This window comes from Diabrotica undecimpunctata, chromosome 1 (genome assembly GCF_040954645.1).
Source record: "Diabrotica undecimpunctata isolate CICGRU chromosome 1, icDiaUnde3, whole genome shotgun sequence".
In the NCBI taxonomy this organism is placed as follows: Eukaryota; Metazoa; Arthropoda; class Insecta; order Coleoptera; family Chrysomelidae; genus Diabrotica; species Diabrotica undecimpunctata.
The window spans coordinates 72,954,053-72,971,283 of NC_092803.1; the positions used below are offsets into that span (position 1 = coordinate 72,954,053).

Here is a 17,231-nt window from a genome sequence, read left to right on the forward strand (position 1 = left end):
TCTTCTTCATCGTTTATATCATTCAGGAATGTGTCCACCAACAATATATCAACCAGGCTTCCGTATCCTAAATACGGAAAAAATTATCATCTTTTTACATTAAAACTACTCATCGAAAAATCAATAGACTACAATAGACTATCGCTGCTTGTATTTGTTAACTTTTAGAAAGCTTTTAGCACCATTGAAATGTCTCCGAGTCTAGTTCTTAGTCGATTTTGGATAGACTAAAGATACACCCGTTTGAAATATAGTATTCACAGCAATTCAACGACCAGAGTAAATATCCATAATACTACCAGAAAGTTTCCCATACAAAGAGGGATAAGGGATCACCAAAACTATTTACTACTGTTTTAGAATATGCTTTTAAGATTCTAGATTGGGACTAGGTCCTAGAAGACAGGTATCAGTATAGACGGGAAAAAATTAAACACTCTACGCTTTGCGGACGACATTCAAATATACAAAGAGGTCTTATGATTCCCAGAAAATTGTGGCCATTACCTTTCCTGCCGATATTATAGTCGTCGCCTTCTTCGGAGCGCGTTCGTTGTTCGAGGACTGTTCTTTGGTCTCTGATGTGTACCAGTGGATCCACGTTTCGTCGTCGGTTACGAAACAACGTAGAAACTTACGCTTCAAATATCGGATTACGCTTACGGATTACGCCCAAATATCGTCAAATACTGCTCTGAATTGGTTTCACGGTTGCGCTTGTTATCCAGAATGAGCAAACGCGGCACCCATCGCGTCGACAGCTTTCTCATGCCCAAAATTTCATGCAAAATATGGCATACGCGGTCTTTTGAGGTGCCTACTGTCCCAGCTATCTCGCGCACCTTTAGTCGGCGGTCTGCCAATACGATATCGTGGATTTTTTTCAGGTTATCCTCCGTGGTAGCCATTTTCGGGACACCAAGGCGTGGCTCATCAAAAACCGAGGTGCGACCACGTTGAAACTCGTTAAACCAATTTTTGACGGTTGCCATCGGAGGAAAAGAGTCACCGCATACAGCATCCAAGCGCTCTTTGATTTCGCTGCACGATTTCCCTTCCAAAAACAAGAATCAAATCAACGACCGATATTGCTCTTTTTCCATTTTTTTTTAATCTGCGGACACGCCCACTTTCACACGAAGTCAAAACAAAACTACGAGTCCGCTTTAGCTGAAAATTTAACATTAGCCTTCTACGAGAATGTATTACATGATAGTAGATTTCTCTTGAGATAGTGGCGCCATCGGGTGGTGAGGCTAAGTACTTATGCGTATTTATGGTCTTGTATAGACATTTTGTGTACTGTTTAGAAATGTATTAAGAGTTTTGTATTACTGGTAAAAAATTATTAAACTATTTTACTTTTAATCTTTGCAACGTTTTATAAACAACAATTTTAAGTTGTAATGGCTTATAAAAGTATTTGATTAACTAATTGTAAAGAAAACATGAACAAAACCAATAAAACATCAAATATTGTTCCTTTATTTAAATATTACATCAACAACGATTCACAAACATCAAGATAAATTTTGCGAAGCTAGACTGGTCCCTTATGTACATTGTAAAAAATATTACAACAATAAAAAATGCTGATAACATAGGCTACTAAACTAAAATAAGGAATATTTCAAAACCCAAAAGGATTCTCTTATTTCCTGAACGTTGGTTTCTTTCTTAAATTCTACGAGTAAAGTCTGTTTCAATACGGTCATGTAATAAAAAGTGAACAATTATTTTAATAATTTGGGTACATTGTTTGCACTTCTTACATCAACATTTTTTGTATTTCAGTCTTTAACTGTTTCTTTATTTGTCTCAACTCTCTGATTATTACAGGAAACATGTAAGAACTTCGCTTCCTCATTGACTTTATTATATTTGTTAGTTTTTTTTGTCCTTGGTTTCTAAAGTAACTTGGAAGCTACTATATGAAATGCAGCGCAGAGTGTTGGAGATTGCCCATTTGACGGTCTGCAATTTATTTCGTCTTTTATCATGAGTAATTCAAACTTTTAACATGTCATCATTCACTTTTAACTTGTCTCATCAAATAAACCAATCTTTTTGATTTTGGTAGGGTTTTTATCTACAGTAAAAATATTTAACATAAGAAAATTTTCAAGATCTCATTTATTGGCGTTTCAAATGTATATCTATTGGTAACATGATGTTAGTGGGAAATATTAAAAGGGGATAAAAACTAAGTCACGAACAGTTAAAAGTTAAATATCATGTGAGGATAATTACTACTAAAATTAACTGTACAACACTGAATGGTGAAATGACTTCCCAAATAATGTTCTAGATATCTAGATATATTAAGTCAAAGAAAAGACGCAACTAAAGAATTACACATGAACGTATACCGATCCTTAGCTACAGGGGCGACATTATGATGACTTCTTACTCTCTTTTGCCATTTTATTATCCTTAGGGTAATGAATGTGCCGTCGGAAAGAGGATCACACGATGTTCATGCATTTTGACCTATTTTTCTTGGCAGTGAATATTATTATAAGATTGATATTAAATGACAACATATATAGGAATGCAGTAGTAGTAGAGCAGTATGGACGAAATGAAGGAAGCGAGTAGCATGTTCTATGAGAGAAAAATCCCAATGCAATTGAAAAGTAATTTTTATAAGAAAACATATATGAAGAAAACTGTCCTGAAAATTGGACCGTTAAAAATAAAGACCAACACATTTAAGTTTCTGAAATGAAAATGCTTAAATAGACGAATAAAAAGGTGGAATACGATGAAACGGTAAGAAAAAAAACGTTATCTTTAAGGCTATATTTCTAAACTTTTTAAGACTTTTCCATTACATATTTCCCATAGACATTAAAGAGAAGAGGTAAGGCAATACTTGTTTCTATTTTACCCAATTTTAGACCAAAATACTTGAACATGATATTTTTTTCCTTAGTTTCTCAATGCTATATTTACGAAAGTTTATTAATATAATAAAAAATTTAAATGAATCCTTATTTTTTAAAACTAACCAGAATTTATTCCACTTTACTTTAGATATGTTGCAATATTATCAGAATGTTAATACATTCTACTTTAGTGTTTTGTATTGCTATATACGATTATAATATATGGCCAAAACATTTTGTTTGGTTCTTTATTACTATGATCCTTAATATACAGACATTGTCTGATAGAATTTAAGTTTTATGAATCACCCTGAATGGTGCCAACTTATTGGCAGATCTGGACTGGAAGAAGGTGTTGAGAGAGCTAATAGTTCTTTGTCCTAATGATTCATTCTCAGTATAGTCAGAAGATACAGAACCATGCCTTATATTTTGTCTCACTGGACCCTTTGGCCCGTCCCACTGTTCTAGCAGTTGAAGGAGCAAGTCTTTGGTGCCGTTAGGACTGTTTAAGTTGTTGGTTTTTGTAGTGAAGTGGGAATTTACTGGTTTATGTATGGTTTTTACACTGAGAGGTACGTCTCTGGACATATTGTTTACTTTAAATTTTGATTTTCTCCATGGTATTCCTAGAGTTTCTTTGTTTTCATCATCGACAGTTATAACATCATCTTTGTACTTTCTTCCTGTTATTGTTATCGGTACACTTCTAGGAATAGTTTCCTCTTTGACTATGGAAACTTCATTTTTAAATACTGTCTCGTTATTAGTGAGACTTGTATTGAAATTAGAGAGTTGGAAAAGTTTATCTGACAATTTTCTAATCTCTTCAGCCAAATTCATTCTCTCTGCAATATCATTCGGTTTCACCACACAAGTACTGTCAGAAGCTCTTCTGAAGTGTTCAACTGGCGGTGCTAGTAGCTGCTGTTCTAAACTTTCTTGCCCTTCGTTTACAAAAGCGTTGTCTGACCCTGGTGACGACGCTAAAGACCCGCACGGAGATGGTGACTCACCGATTAGAGACTGGCTAGAACCAGAAAGGTCTTCTTCGCCGTTAGGCAACATCGATGGTGATATCACATGGGAACTAATCTCAAAAACATACGGCGAATTTGGGTGCTCGTTCCACCTTTCAACGAACTGTTTCAAATTATCCTTGGTGACGTCCATACTGGGTGTTTTCGGCAGACTAGGTGGCGACTTCTTCCTTTTGAGCCAGTCGTGATTGAGACAGTCTGTTGCCGATAGGCGCTGGCTGAAAAGATTTAGACAAAGACCCTGTTAGTAAGATTAATTAATGCCTTAGGCTAGAGCATCATGCAAACAGAACCCAAATTAGTAGAAAGGACAGTACAACAGTCGAGTTAGTGTTATTTTGTGAATTGTGTCAACTAATTTGGGTCTTTGTCTGAACGGCTCGTTGATAATAATTTTAAAAGCTTGTAGTAGTGTAATGCAATTTTTTAAAATAGTCTGTGCAGTATTCTGAATGACATTAATATTATCGAAAAGTTTTATTTTCGGTTATTGAATCTAGTTTGTGTACTTCATATCCTAGACTATGAACTTATCGAAGCTTCATAGTCTATAGATAAAAATCACTATTTCAGATCTTGTGACCAAATCAAACAACTTCAATCAATTCATTTACTGAGAATGTTTGGAGTGAAAATATCAAAGTGTCAGCGTCTACATATTGATGATGCAATTTTAATAGAAACCCAAAAACTATAATTATCTATCCATATATAAATCTTGTCAGTGTTATGTACAAGTTACTCACAATTGTTAATTTTAAAAAGAGGTTAACTATATACTAAAAAAAAGTCATCGGAAGGGCTAGTGCTAAATTTAGGTTTGAAGTTACATAGAAAAGCTTAAAAAAATGAGAAAGCAGTAATAAAGAGCCGGATCAAAACGAAAATGTTTAACCAGTGTACTTAACCTAGTTTTCACTGGAAATTTCTTTCTTCTTCTTTTTTGGTAGCATTTTTCTGTTCACTCCGGGATGTAAACCTTCCTTTGAGTCTTGTTCTATTCTCATCTGGTTGGTAACAATGCCTACCTACTTTGGCTTTTATGTTATCAGGCCATTATTTTTGAGTCTTACTCTACTAAGTTGGTGTTCTATTGATATTAAAATGAATAATCTTGATCTCTCATTTATGAAATTTTACAGATCATATCCTCCACTTTTGTTGTCTTACATAGTATTTCGTTGCCGTCGGTTCTCTCCAATGAAATATTAATTTAGGCCATCGCTCATTAAACATTATTAATAAAACTTCAAATTACTGCAAGGACCGTTTTTCTATTCTGTCTACCACTGTTTCTTTTGTTTTTATTCGAGTTCTGACTTCCTCATTACTTCTTTTTCCTATTCTTCATATTCTTGGATTTCTACTTTTTCCTATCTACCTATCTATGTATTAGACATCCAATGTTGGATATAGGTCTCCCCTTCGCTCCTCCATATTTCTCTGTCTTGGGCCATATGCATCCACCTCGAACTAGCATGGTGTTTCAGGTCATCCATTCAATTTGTAATAATCCATCTTTCATATTTTTGTCTAATAGACATGAAGGGCGAATTTACACCTTAGTTTTGCTATTTGGCTGGTAGTATCTTTAACTTTTATGACGTTTCCTATACAGGTATTTCTCCTTCTATCTGACAGTTTTTTCATCATTTGTGTTTCCATTACTCTTTATGTCCTTACTATTTTGTCCATATTAGCTCTTGTAAATGTCTAAAGTGTGACATCTATATGTAAGGAGGAGAAGAATGGACTGGTTGAACAGTTTCGTTTTTAGATATTGAGGATACTTTTTATTTTTCAATTTGTAGATATGTTTACCAAACGAAGTCTATGCCAATCTCTCACGTCTCTTAATTTCTGTGGTTTGATTGTCTTTATTTAATTTTATTATCTGTCCCAAATATATGTATTCATTACCTTCTTCTATTTTTTTTGTTTAACTAGGATTTTTAACACTTCTTATTGCACGAGTTCTTGTCTCTCCCAGCTGAGACAGACGTTGTTCTAGGTGTGGTACTTTTCAATAGATATTCTACTCATCTGGTGTATAGGTCTTTGTGTTTTAGTACTCACCACATCCCTTCGAAAGGGGTTGTTCTGAGCCCCCTTATGAAGGATAAGATATTCTTTTACGTTGATCAGACGGTTTGGAAGATCCCATCTCAGTATGACAGCCGATTGACTCATAATGCGAGTGGCGCCTGTGAGTATCTAGAAATAAGCCCAAAGGATTTTTAGTTTTCCATAGCCTTAATCTAATAATGCCACTACTGCATCATAATAGCATATGCGTAGTTGATCCGCGGGTACTTATTTGGCTATACCTTACTCGTACGTGTTCTACATATCTGCAGGAACGTCCGCTATCAGCCATTGAGACGCGCTATGTCAGGATTGAAGACTTCTTCTGTCCAGCCCGATTTTAGTTAAAGGCCATCTACATAATTTAAAGTCCCTCCACTATGTAAGCAACGACCGGCATAAAAAATTTTTCTAGTTTGTTGAATTCTGTTTTATTTCTGTTTCTGTCAATTCTTCCTTATCAAAATATGGTCCGAAATATTTGTACTTATGTCTCCAATTAATTTATATTTATGTCATCGTTAATCAATACTTGAAATCTAGCGTCGATAGTTACCACTAGGTATTCTATTTTCTTCAGACCTATCTGTAATCCCCATTTTTTATTTTCATTATATAGCATTTTCAACATGAATTCTCTGTCTCAATGCCTTTGTAACATTAATAAATTGTGACAGGGTTATCCTTTTTATTTATGTGGCGTTGTTTCTATATATTTCTGTAATAGTCAGTAACAGCTGTATCAATGTTTAAGGCTTCCCACATCTTTGATCTGAAAACATTATTGTAGGCTTTTTCTAAGTTAAGAAATGCTAAATGTAATTCCGTTCTTGCATTTATATACTTTTTTGCTATCTGTTGTAAAATAAATAAGTTGTCTGTCAGGATCTACGTGTACTCGTAGAACCGCTTGGATCTTCTAAAATTCTGTGAGCGATGTTTAAATAAATTTACTGAACATTCGGTTTATTGTACTATTTATAGTCAAACCAGACCACAGATGAGATAGGTTGATGACATTAAAAGAATAGCCGGAACAAATTGGAAATGTGTTGCTCAGGATAGAGACCGATGGAAGGAGTTGGGAGAGGCCTATGTCCTAACATGGACGACAGAAGGCTAAGAAGAAGAAGATAGTCAAACCTCAACCTCCATAGCAATTGGTATCTCTTCAGTTGCCTCCTCAAAAATAGATATTATTCTGATATGATTCTGATTTATTATTCTGATATTATCTATGATTTCATAGATTCACCATCAATAAGGGCCTCCTACCTTTAATAATTCGACAGGAGTATTTCACGGATCTGGAGATTGATTATCCTTCATTATGGATAGTGCAGTCAGTTGTAACTTCATTTATTGTAATAGCTACATTTTTGTATGCTACTTCGTTAATAGATAGAGAATCTTCAGTTGTGTAATCTGGTATGTTTTCAACTAGCACATGTTCTCAATGTTTTACCCTTCTGGCAAGGAAATTAATTGAGTAACTGCTTTGTTTCATATTTCTTGACTGAGTTACCAGAATCTGTTTTTTTAATATATAAGATATATTATTAATAACAAACTTTACATGAATGTTTTCAATCTAAATGGATAACGATGTAAATACATAAGATACACAATTAAGCAAAATCAAAGAACAGAGATTAATAAGAGAATATGCCTACCTTAGGAAATAATATGAAGACTCAGTGAGTTACTGAGAAACAGAAAGTGGATAATAAATTTAAAAAATACTTGCATCCTACCAGTTATAACCTATGGAATAGAAATAACTCTTACTGAGTTCTCAGCTATAAGATTAAGTATAACACAGAGGACAATAAAACAAGCTATATTAGAAATTTTTCATGAGATAATATATAATGAATAAAGAGTTAAGAAAGAAATTTTGAGAAACCAAAGTTGAAGTGGCAATCTGAAACATTTCACAAACGAAATGACACTAGATAAGACACACAGAACGACAAGAAAATAAGAGATGGATAAGAAACATTGTTCAGTAGAGTATTGTTCAATGAACATTGATGACACTAAACCGAGAATGAGTGCAAATTGTCAGCAAATAGCAAAGTACACTATGAGGCAGGGAGTTTCAAGGGCAGATCTATATCCAGGAATAAAGAGTTAAGAAAGAAATTTTAAGAAACCAAAGTGGAAGCGGCAATCCCAAACACTTCACAAATGAAATGAAACTGGATAAGACGTACAGAATGACAAGAAAATAAGATATGGGTAAGGAACTTGGTTCAGTAGAGTATTATCCAATGAACATTTATGCCACTAAACCCAGAATGAGTGCAAATTGTCAGCAACGAAAACAATGAGGCAGGGGGGTTCAAGGAATGCAGATCTATATCCAGAAAAGAAGGGGAACCTTCTTAATTGCATTGCCTATCGTCGTATTACCAAGCTGATAAAATGTTTCTCGGTCGGTAGCTAGATGAAACAATTCCTCGACCGTTCTACCTGTCCATTGTCTAATGTTACACAGTCAGGACAGTTGTTTTCTTCCGACCCAGCGTTTTCCTTTGATTTTGCCGTGAATTATTAACCGAAATAAGCGATATTTAGGTCTTCTCATTATGTGACCGAAGTATTGGACCTTTCTCATTTTGATAATATTGATCAATTCTCATTCTTTGCGCATGGTCTCTAGCACACGTTCGTTAGATATGTGTGCTGTCCACGAGATTCTGAGCATGCGACGGTAACACCACAACTCGAACGCTTCTAATTTGTGAAGATTTTTATATTTGTTTTCCAGGTTTCACATAGAACAAAGCAGACCAGACGTAGCACTTCAATACTCTTATGTGGTCAATGACAGACTTCTACTGCAAAAAGCAGAACCACAGTTATTAGAGCTTTTTCGTGCAAGTTGTATTCTGATCGAAATTTGCTCGTCCCTTTCAACCCTGTAGACAATCCAGCTACACAGATATCTAAAGTGTTCCACTTTTTTTTAACAAGGATTTTGTTATCTAATTTTAATACTGAGTCTTCGATATTAATTTTTCGCACCACCATCCATTTTATTTTCTTTGCGTTGATTGCTAAGCCCTTTTAAGTGCGTTCGTTATTTACAGCGTTCAACAGGGTCTGAAGGTCTTTTAGAGTCTCTGCCATAATGGCTTAGTATAGGCATTAAACAATATCAGCGACATAAGACATCCCTGTCTTACGCGTGTCACGCTTAATTTAAAGTTTATCTGAAACCTCTTGATCCATGTTAATACAAGCAGTCTGTACTTTTCTTCTTATATATTCTCGTAAATCTTTTGCTCGTAAGTTTTTATTTTGCCTTTTCATATTTTTTGGTTTTAATATACAGTTTTTTGTGTCTTTTTTATTTATAAGTGATTTTTAAACCTACAAGAAAGTGAGAAAGTGATTTAAACAGTCTCTTGCATTTTTAGAAAATTAAATCTCCCAGTTATATTTATCTAGTAGTTTCCGTGTTTATATAAACACCACAAGCAATATTATACAATATGTTAAATGAAATGAAGTGTGAAAAAACGACTATTTTTACGAATTAATTGCATTACACAACCTTATATTGGAAGTCACAAATTCCATTACCTTTAAAATGCAGTATCCATGCCAAGTTATATTTATATTCACGGTCAAAGAGCAAACAATTATTTTCTAAATGACTTAAGAGCTTTTTGTAGAGTTGGTATATATTGTTTTTGTTTGTAACGAACTATCTAAAAAAACTATATTATGAAGTGTAAATATAAATAATATACCCTATAGTACTGAAAATGCTAGCGATTTCATAGTTGTCGCTGGTTCAGCGAATCAAACTGTCAATTTCTAGGCCTTTATGGAGTTACGTAAAGAACCCATAGCTGTTACTAGATTTTTTTATTAAACCAAATCATATCAAGATTATTTTGTGATTTTTCTTTCTAATTATGTTTTTTTAATTTACTTTATCGCGGTATGATCATCTTGGTGTGATCATCACATAATTTTCATTGTATTTACTTGTACGTGAAATGTTTCAACACACTGTAGTTTCTTTGAATGATAAGGTACATCCGCTAAATTATACCTCAAATCTGAAAATATGTCATATTTAAGTAAACAGCAGGCCCTGATAATATACAAGCAGAACTACTCAAACCAATGGACAACGAATCAATAGCAATAATCGCAAAGATATTCAACAACATATACAACTCTGGAGAAATACCAACAGAATGGCTAAAATCTAAGTTTATTGCACTTCCAAAAAAACCAGGAGCCAAAAAATGCGAAGATTACCGTAATATAAGCCTCATGAGTCATCTCCTAAAATTGTTCCTAAAGATAATTCATAAAAGAATATACCAGCTGTGTGAAAGTCAAATTTCCCCCAACCAATTCGGGTTCACAAATGCTGCTGGTACTAGAGAGGCTTTGTTCTCAGTACAAGTCTTATTCCAGAGATGCAGAGACGTCAACTTCGACGTTTACGGATGTTTACTAATGTCTGTAACAGGTATGGTTATTTATAAATTTTTAGGTTTTTATTTTAGTTGTTCATTGAGCGGCAAGACCTCCTCTCTGGAACGGTGGTTAACGTTTTAGTCAGAACACGGTTAATCCGGCACTACACTGGGGTCTTCTGGCCTAGTATCCTACTCGGCCGAAAGATGCCAGGGTGTCTTGTTCCGTGACGTAGATGTCCAAAAAAGATTTCCCACACCGTTGCCTGTCAGAATTCAATGAATACCTTCTTAGGCTCTTACTGGAATCTGTCAATACGGCAATAAAAAAACTCTAGTGTTTTGGTTTCAGTACAAGTTTTTAAGTGGTTTGATGCCCTTCATATTTAAAACGACTTTTTGCAGACGTTCTAATACTAGGGGTCGTTACTCTATCAAATGCTTTTTCGAAGTCTGTTGATCGTAGCATTTTTGGGCCAGAACTAGTAAACTGAACAGGGCCTCTCCCGTTCCCATGCCAGGTCTGAATCCAAACTGATCGTTTCCGATGATCGTTTCGTACTTTTTATAGATTCGGTTATGTACGACTTTTAATAGGACTTTTACTGCATGACTCATAAGACGTATCAGACGAAACTCGTTCCACTGTTGTGGGTTTTGCTTTTTCGGTAGCAGTATGAATATTGATAAAATAAATACACAGTATTTAGTCGCTTACCTTACCAAAATGCAAAATTACAAATGGATGGAAAACCAACATAAAGAGTATATTTTAAATATCTAGGATATTATATTACTGAATAATAATTATTAGATCCAAATAAAGAGATATAATTTAGAATTGACATGGCTCGTTCATTTTTTTTTAAATGAGGTTACTCTTTTGTAACAATGACTTGAAACTTCAACTTCGGAAACGAAATGATTAAATGATACATATGGTACATCACCTAAGCAGAAAATGAAGCAGTTCTCAACAGAGCAAAATCTACGCGTCAGCTGATTGATAGCGTAAAATCCAGGACAATGGCATATCTTGGATATATAATGTGAGGAAAGTATAATATTCTTCGACTAATTATGATGGGTAAAATCGAAGTACACAGTGGATTGGTTGAAGGAATGTCACAGAATGGACCAGGATATGGAGAGTCAACCAACTGTTCAGAATAGCTCAAGATATAGTGAGTCTCGCCGTGTTAATCGCTTTGAAGATATAACTTTGAACTACAGATTATCTACAAGTATAAGTTTGCTCTTAAAAGTATTAACACCATTATTAATCGAAACCAACTGCAGTGTGCAGGATATGTAGCCCGGGCCACAGAATCGAACATGATAAAAGGATAATAACAGCGGATATTGGTGCTGCCAACTGCAAAACCCAACAGACTGGACAGAATAAAATGGCGCAGAAATCTTGAGAAGGTAGAGACCCTTTAAAGGCTGTAGCACCGTGATGTTGATTATGGTATTAAGATAATTAATAATGCAATTTTATTACTAATACTCCTATCAAATATATTTATTAATGACGAAAAATTGTCAAACTATTGTTATTATAAACAAATTTAGTTGACTATCAAAGGTATTGTTATGAACCTATTTTCTTGTGGCATTTTAAAGTAATTACTATTTAAATGGGAATAAGCCACAATTAAAGGTAAGTTTATTGACGTTTTAATTTCCACTTCGGAAATCGTTCTCAAAATACAAACATTAGTGTATATAGTGTATAGTGTAATACTAATGTTTGTATTTTGAGAACGATTTCCGAAGTGGAAATTGAAACGTCGATAAACTTACTTTAACCTTTAATTGTGGATTATTCCCATTTTAGTACGCGTACGCGTACTATGAATAAACGAGGTGACGCGCTACTAGCGCCACGGATAAAAGAAAAGTTCTTTAAATATTAAATGTTAATGCAGAATTAGGTAATAAATGAGATTAAAATTTCAAAATTTCATTAAAATGAACAAATTTAATCAAAATCAAAAAAATTATTTAGAAAAGTTGTGCTGATTATTGTTACGAACATGTGGGTACCACTTGCTCGGTTACCAGCGAGTTATTATGGGCTTATCGTAAACTAAAGCACTTTTTGAGCGTTCGCCGCTTGCCTATAGAGAAAGAATATTAAAAGATTTTTTATAAAATTAATAAGATGGAGAACATAGGAGATTACGAAACACCAACCTAGCTAAGATTGACAACGAAGAGCTAAAGTATGATGGACCTGAACTACCTAAGCAGTAACAATATCTTCAACACGGGACAAAAAGCCAGAAAAAAACTAATAAAAGTTTAATATTGTACCTAAAACGATAACATGAAGTTATTCGTCGAAATATTGAATGATAATTAATACAGCTAATAGAATTTAAGAAAGAGTAACAAAGATTCAGAAAGGGCAGATCTACAATAGACGCAATATTGATAGTTATACAGATAAAAGAAAAATCGATACACATAGCACACTTGTTTATTGGGGTTCGTAAATTTATCTAGGGCAAACGACACAATCCGACTATATGGCGTAATAAAGACTAAATCCCCGTTAAAATCATAAAAACAATACATGGCTTCAATGTTAATTATACAAAAAAAAAATTAAAGAAGAAACATAAACAACCAAAAATATATCCACCTCGGGAGGAATCAAAAAGTGAAGCAGCCTCAGTTAGTTATTTTTCACTAATTTTATCTATTATAGTAATATAATTTACTATATTAGTAAATTACTATTACTAGTTTACTTTTTTACTATAATAGATAAGGTTATTGAAAATAAACTAATTGAAAATAATAATGTAATATAATTATTATTTATTAATGAATAAAACTATAGAAGACGTAATCGCTCTTAAGATGGGATACATAATGAATAACATTTCGCTTTGGAAATAACGCGGTAATTATCAAGATTCGAAGTTTATTTATTTTTTGAGAAAAATTTTATTCCCTTGTGTGTCAAAATAACCGAGTAAGTCTATTTAATATCGGAATTAACCAATGTCCTGACATTATGTCGAAATGTATTTAGCAAAATAAAGACAAAACAGATAAATTAACAACTGAGTTAGCAGCTACATCAGCGACTGCTGCAACTACGCAACGAAACAAAAACTATCATTTTAAAAGCGCCAATGAAAAACTGAAAATTCCGCCAAAGGAAGACCTGAAATACAAAGAAAACGTTTAACTTGCATGGTATGGAACACGAATGATAACACAGCCCAATAAAATGAAAACATTTGGTGCTTGAGAAATAATGACTTTTAAATATTTTTGATGCTCTGATTTTAAAAATGTGTTCTTTTTTCATAGTAGTCTTTTTGAAATCGATTGCACAATTCTTATTTCGCTCGAAAAGATATACACAAAGGCACCTGGAAATTACCAGACAAACTTACAGTAAATATGATAGATCATGTTATTGTACACTCAAGACAAGACACCAATCGAATTAAACGTCCGCATCAGGAGAGGAGCAAACGCCGATTCTGATCACTACTGGTTCGTAAGTAGGATAAGGTCTAAAATTTTAAACATAAAAAATGAAAATAGGTTTTAGACATGAACTATATAATGTAGAAAGACTCAAAGATACAAACAAAAATAGAGAATATAAACAAAATATAAACATCAAACTAGATAACAGACTAAAACGTGAAAACATAAATGAAGAGTGGAAAAGGTGCAGAAACATCATAAAAGAAGCAGCTGAAGACCCACTAGACGTGAAAGATAAACAAAAAAGAACAAGATGCATGACTGGTTTGACGAAAAATGTCAGATTATAACAGAAAGAAAAAATAGCATATTTACTGATGAAACAGGGGCACAGATCGCGACTATCAGAGAAGGAATATAAATAACTACGTTAAGAAGAAAAAAAAATTCACCGCAGAAAAAAGAGAAAAAATATAAACAAAGACTTCAACAATTACAAGAACTAAGTAAGCCTAAGAAAACGATAACATCCAGGAAAGCTGGATGCGGCCAGAAACATCCAATATAACCGCAGAAAATTTAACATGTTAATTTCCCCAAAAAAGACAAAATGCATGGTTATAACAGCAAATTTACTAAGATGTAAATTGGAGCTGGAAGGTCAGATAATAGAACAAGTGATGTGGTTTAAATATCTAGGCATCACATTATCTAGCTACGGAAAGCTCGAAACGAAAGTGGAAGATCAAGAAAAATGAGCAGACGGAGCCGCAGGTTGCCCAAATGAAACAATATGGAGAAATAGAAATATCGGAAAAGAAATGAAAGCAGAATTTACGAAACGGTCATCAGGACAATAATGAATACGCGGTAGAAACAAACTGGACCAGCCAACAGAGACAAGGAAACCAGAAACTGAAAAAAAGCAGAAAAAATTCAAACAAAAGATGTGAAACATAAAACAGCCAGAAAAACTAAGAAGATGAAATTCCTGAATGCGGCTGAAACTGTTTTAGGTTATATTGATAACCTAAATTTTTAATTATGTGTTCTTATTGTATGTCTTACGCTAAATAAAAAATAAATTATCCGCTACTAACATTTCCGCTTCTTGGCAAAACTCATAATGACAGCTAAACGATACGATAAAATTAAGTGATCGCGCATATGACTCATTTCATTTTTTAGTTGCTGTAGTATAAGAATCCAATACAATGCAAACAAATTTTTCCAAATAAAACTGTAGATAATATATTTTCAGATGTTTTCAACAAAAGCAAAATATACAAGGCTTATATTAGATCTGTTATCACATATAGCATATAAATGAAACAGGACACTAAAAAATAAAAAGTATGCTACGAGTAGCACAAATGAACAGAGTAGTCAATTAAGAAGTATAGTAGTCAAAAATTTAAAGGAAACACGTGAGAATCGAAGAGGAAGATATGCTACGAAGAAACATTATTACGATCACACCTTCGAAAAGAACCAGTATATAGAAAATAAATATAAGATTTTTCGGCGTATAGAAAGAAACAGTTTTTTGTGGCCAGTTCCGCCGTCAGAATACGGGCGTATGTTATAAAATATGATCCTTACCTATAAAGTATAAAACTTATTATAAAATCGTGTACAATCTGAAGCATCATCGGTTGATACGAAACTCTTCGTGACATTTTTTTTCTCTGTGAAACTACTCAATTTTTATTCTAGACCGATTTTCAAAGTCAAGGGTAGTACGGACTGCCAAAACTGATCGATCAGTCAAGTTCAGCGATGTGGCATTTTAACAGGTAATTAAAATAAAGGTGTATTTTTAAAGTGTTTATTTTGTTCTTAACGAGCATTCAGGAAGCGACTCACAGTTGACTAAAATAATGTTACATTAGTTGTTTGTCTTATAATCTGTTATACCGACAGATTTTTCAAGCTGATATAAACTTTATAAAAAAGAAATGGAAAAATATAATTGTTTGCTATTTTAACCGTTATATCTATAATACAATTTTATTAGCTGCAACGTTACTTACTTCATGTCTTTAATGAGGAGTTTTCTGATAAAGTCTTTCGCGTTTTCCGATATTTCATCAAATGCTTCATCCTCAAAGTCATATTTGGCTATAGTGACGTTCGCCATGGTTTCTACGTCAGTGTGACCCATAAATGGAGACAGACCAGATAACCTGCAAAACAATAATAAAAAAATATAATAACTAAAATCATAAATTAACTAAAATATAAACTAAATTAAATTCTGGCCAAATATATAACGCATCACGTTATACTTTTACCGTTAATTCTAATTTTTACAGCTTTAATTTTTCAAATGTGGTATTAAGTAGCTTATTATAGCAAGTTCTCTCAGCTTTCAGCAAAAAAATAAAATAATTATAAATAATGGGAGTGTATATTCATTATTTTTCATTAAAAACTTTCCATTTGTTAATACTAATGTATAAACGACTATAAAATGTCAAAAATGAACTTTTATTTTAATTGATGCAGTTTTATTTTGTTAATAAACTTCATGTGAATATTTTTTTGTTTAAATATTGGATATGAGTATGTATGCTTGGATTATTGATTCTTGATTTTATTAATAAAGAGTTGATAAAAATCTGTTCTACAAATAATGGTTACTTTAGTTTTGTTGATCATTAGTGAGATTTCCAGTTGCTTAAAATCATAAAATACACTATCTTGTACAGCTGCAGTTGAATCATCGATGCAATTTAAAGGTCTTCTTCTTCTTCTTTTTATGTAGACGTGACTCTGTACCTGTTTTTTAAAGTAAGTTGTCGTTCCATCATTTTCCTGGTCTTCTTACTGATCGTCTACCTATTGGGGAACCGTCTATTGCCGTCTTTACTACTCTATTTGTAGTCATTCGGCTTACATGATCGTTCCATTCTTTGACTCTTCTATTTCTTACCCAGTCCTTGAAGTTCTCCACCTTGCATTTATGTCGTATATCTGTAGTTTTACCTCTGTTTCATAGTAGTTAACCATCAATTTTTCAAAGTGTTTTTATTCCTGTTGTTTCTAACATCCTTTAGGTTCTCTTTGTGTCAGGTCGAGCTTCTGCCGCGTTTGTCTTTATTGGTCTGATGACTGTTTTGTAAATTCTGCCTTTCATTTTTTCCCAATATATTTATTTCTCCATATTGTTTCATTCAGGTAACCTGCGGCTTTGTTTGCTCCATTCACTTGATTTTCTACTTCTGTTTCGAGCTTTCGTAGCTGGATAATGTGATCCCTAGATATTTAAACTCCATCACTTGACCTTCCAGGTCCAAGTTACATCTCAGTAAATT

The 17,231-nt window shown here is 33.5% G+C and overlaps 1 protein-coding gene across 4 annotated transcripts in view; it reads right to left on the minus strand.

Annotated features, from left to right (window-relative positions):
* The window catches only part of LOC140450663 (myosin light chain kinase, smooth muscle-like), a 209,717-nt gene that overhangs the window by 30,005 nt on the left and 162,481 nt on the right, over positions 1 to 17,231 (minus strand). For 3 of the 4 annotated variants that reach the window (XM_072544329.1, XM_072544334.1, XM_072544340.1), the window contains exons 7-8: positions 15,948 to 16,100; positions 1,458 to 4,146 (exon numbers count right to left, since the gene is read on the minus strand). In XM_072544329.1, coding sequence (XP_072400430.1) covers positions 3,180 to 4,146; positions 15,948 to 16,100 — 1,120 coding nt within the window. In that variant the 3' untranslated portion in view covers positions 1,458 to 3,179. Of the gene's footprint in view, positions 1 to 1,457; positions 4,147 to 15,947; positions 16,101 to 17,231 lie in introns of those variants that run through there. The other variant, XM_072544343.1, reaches the window with a different exon arrangement.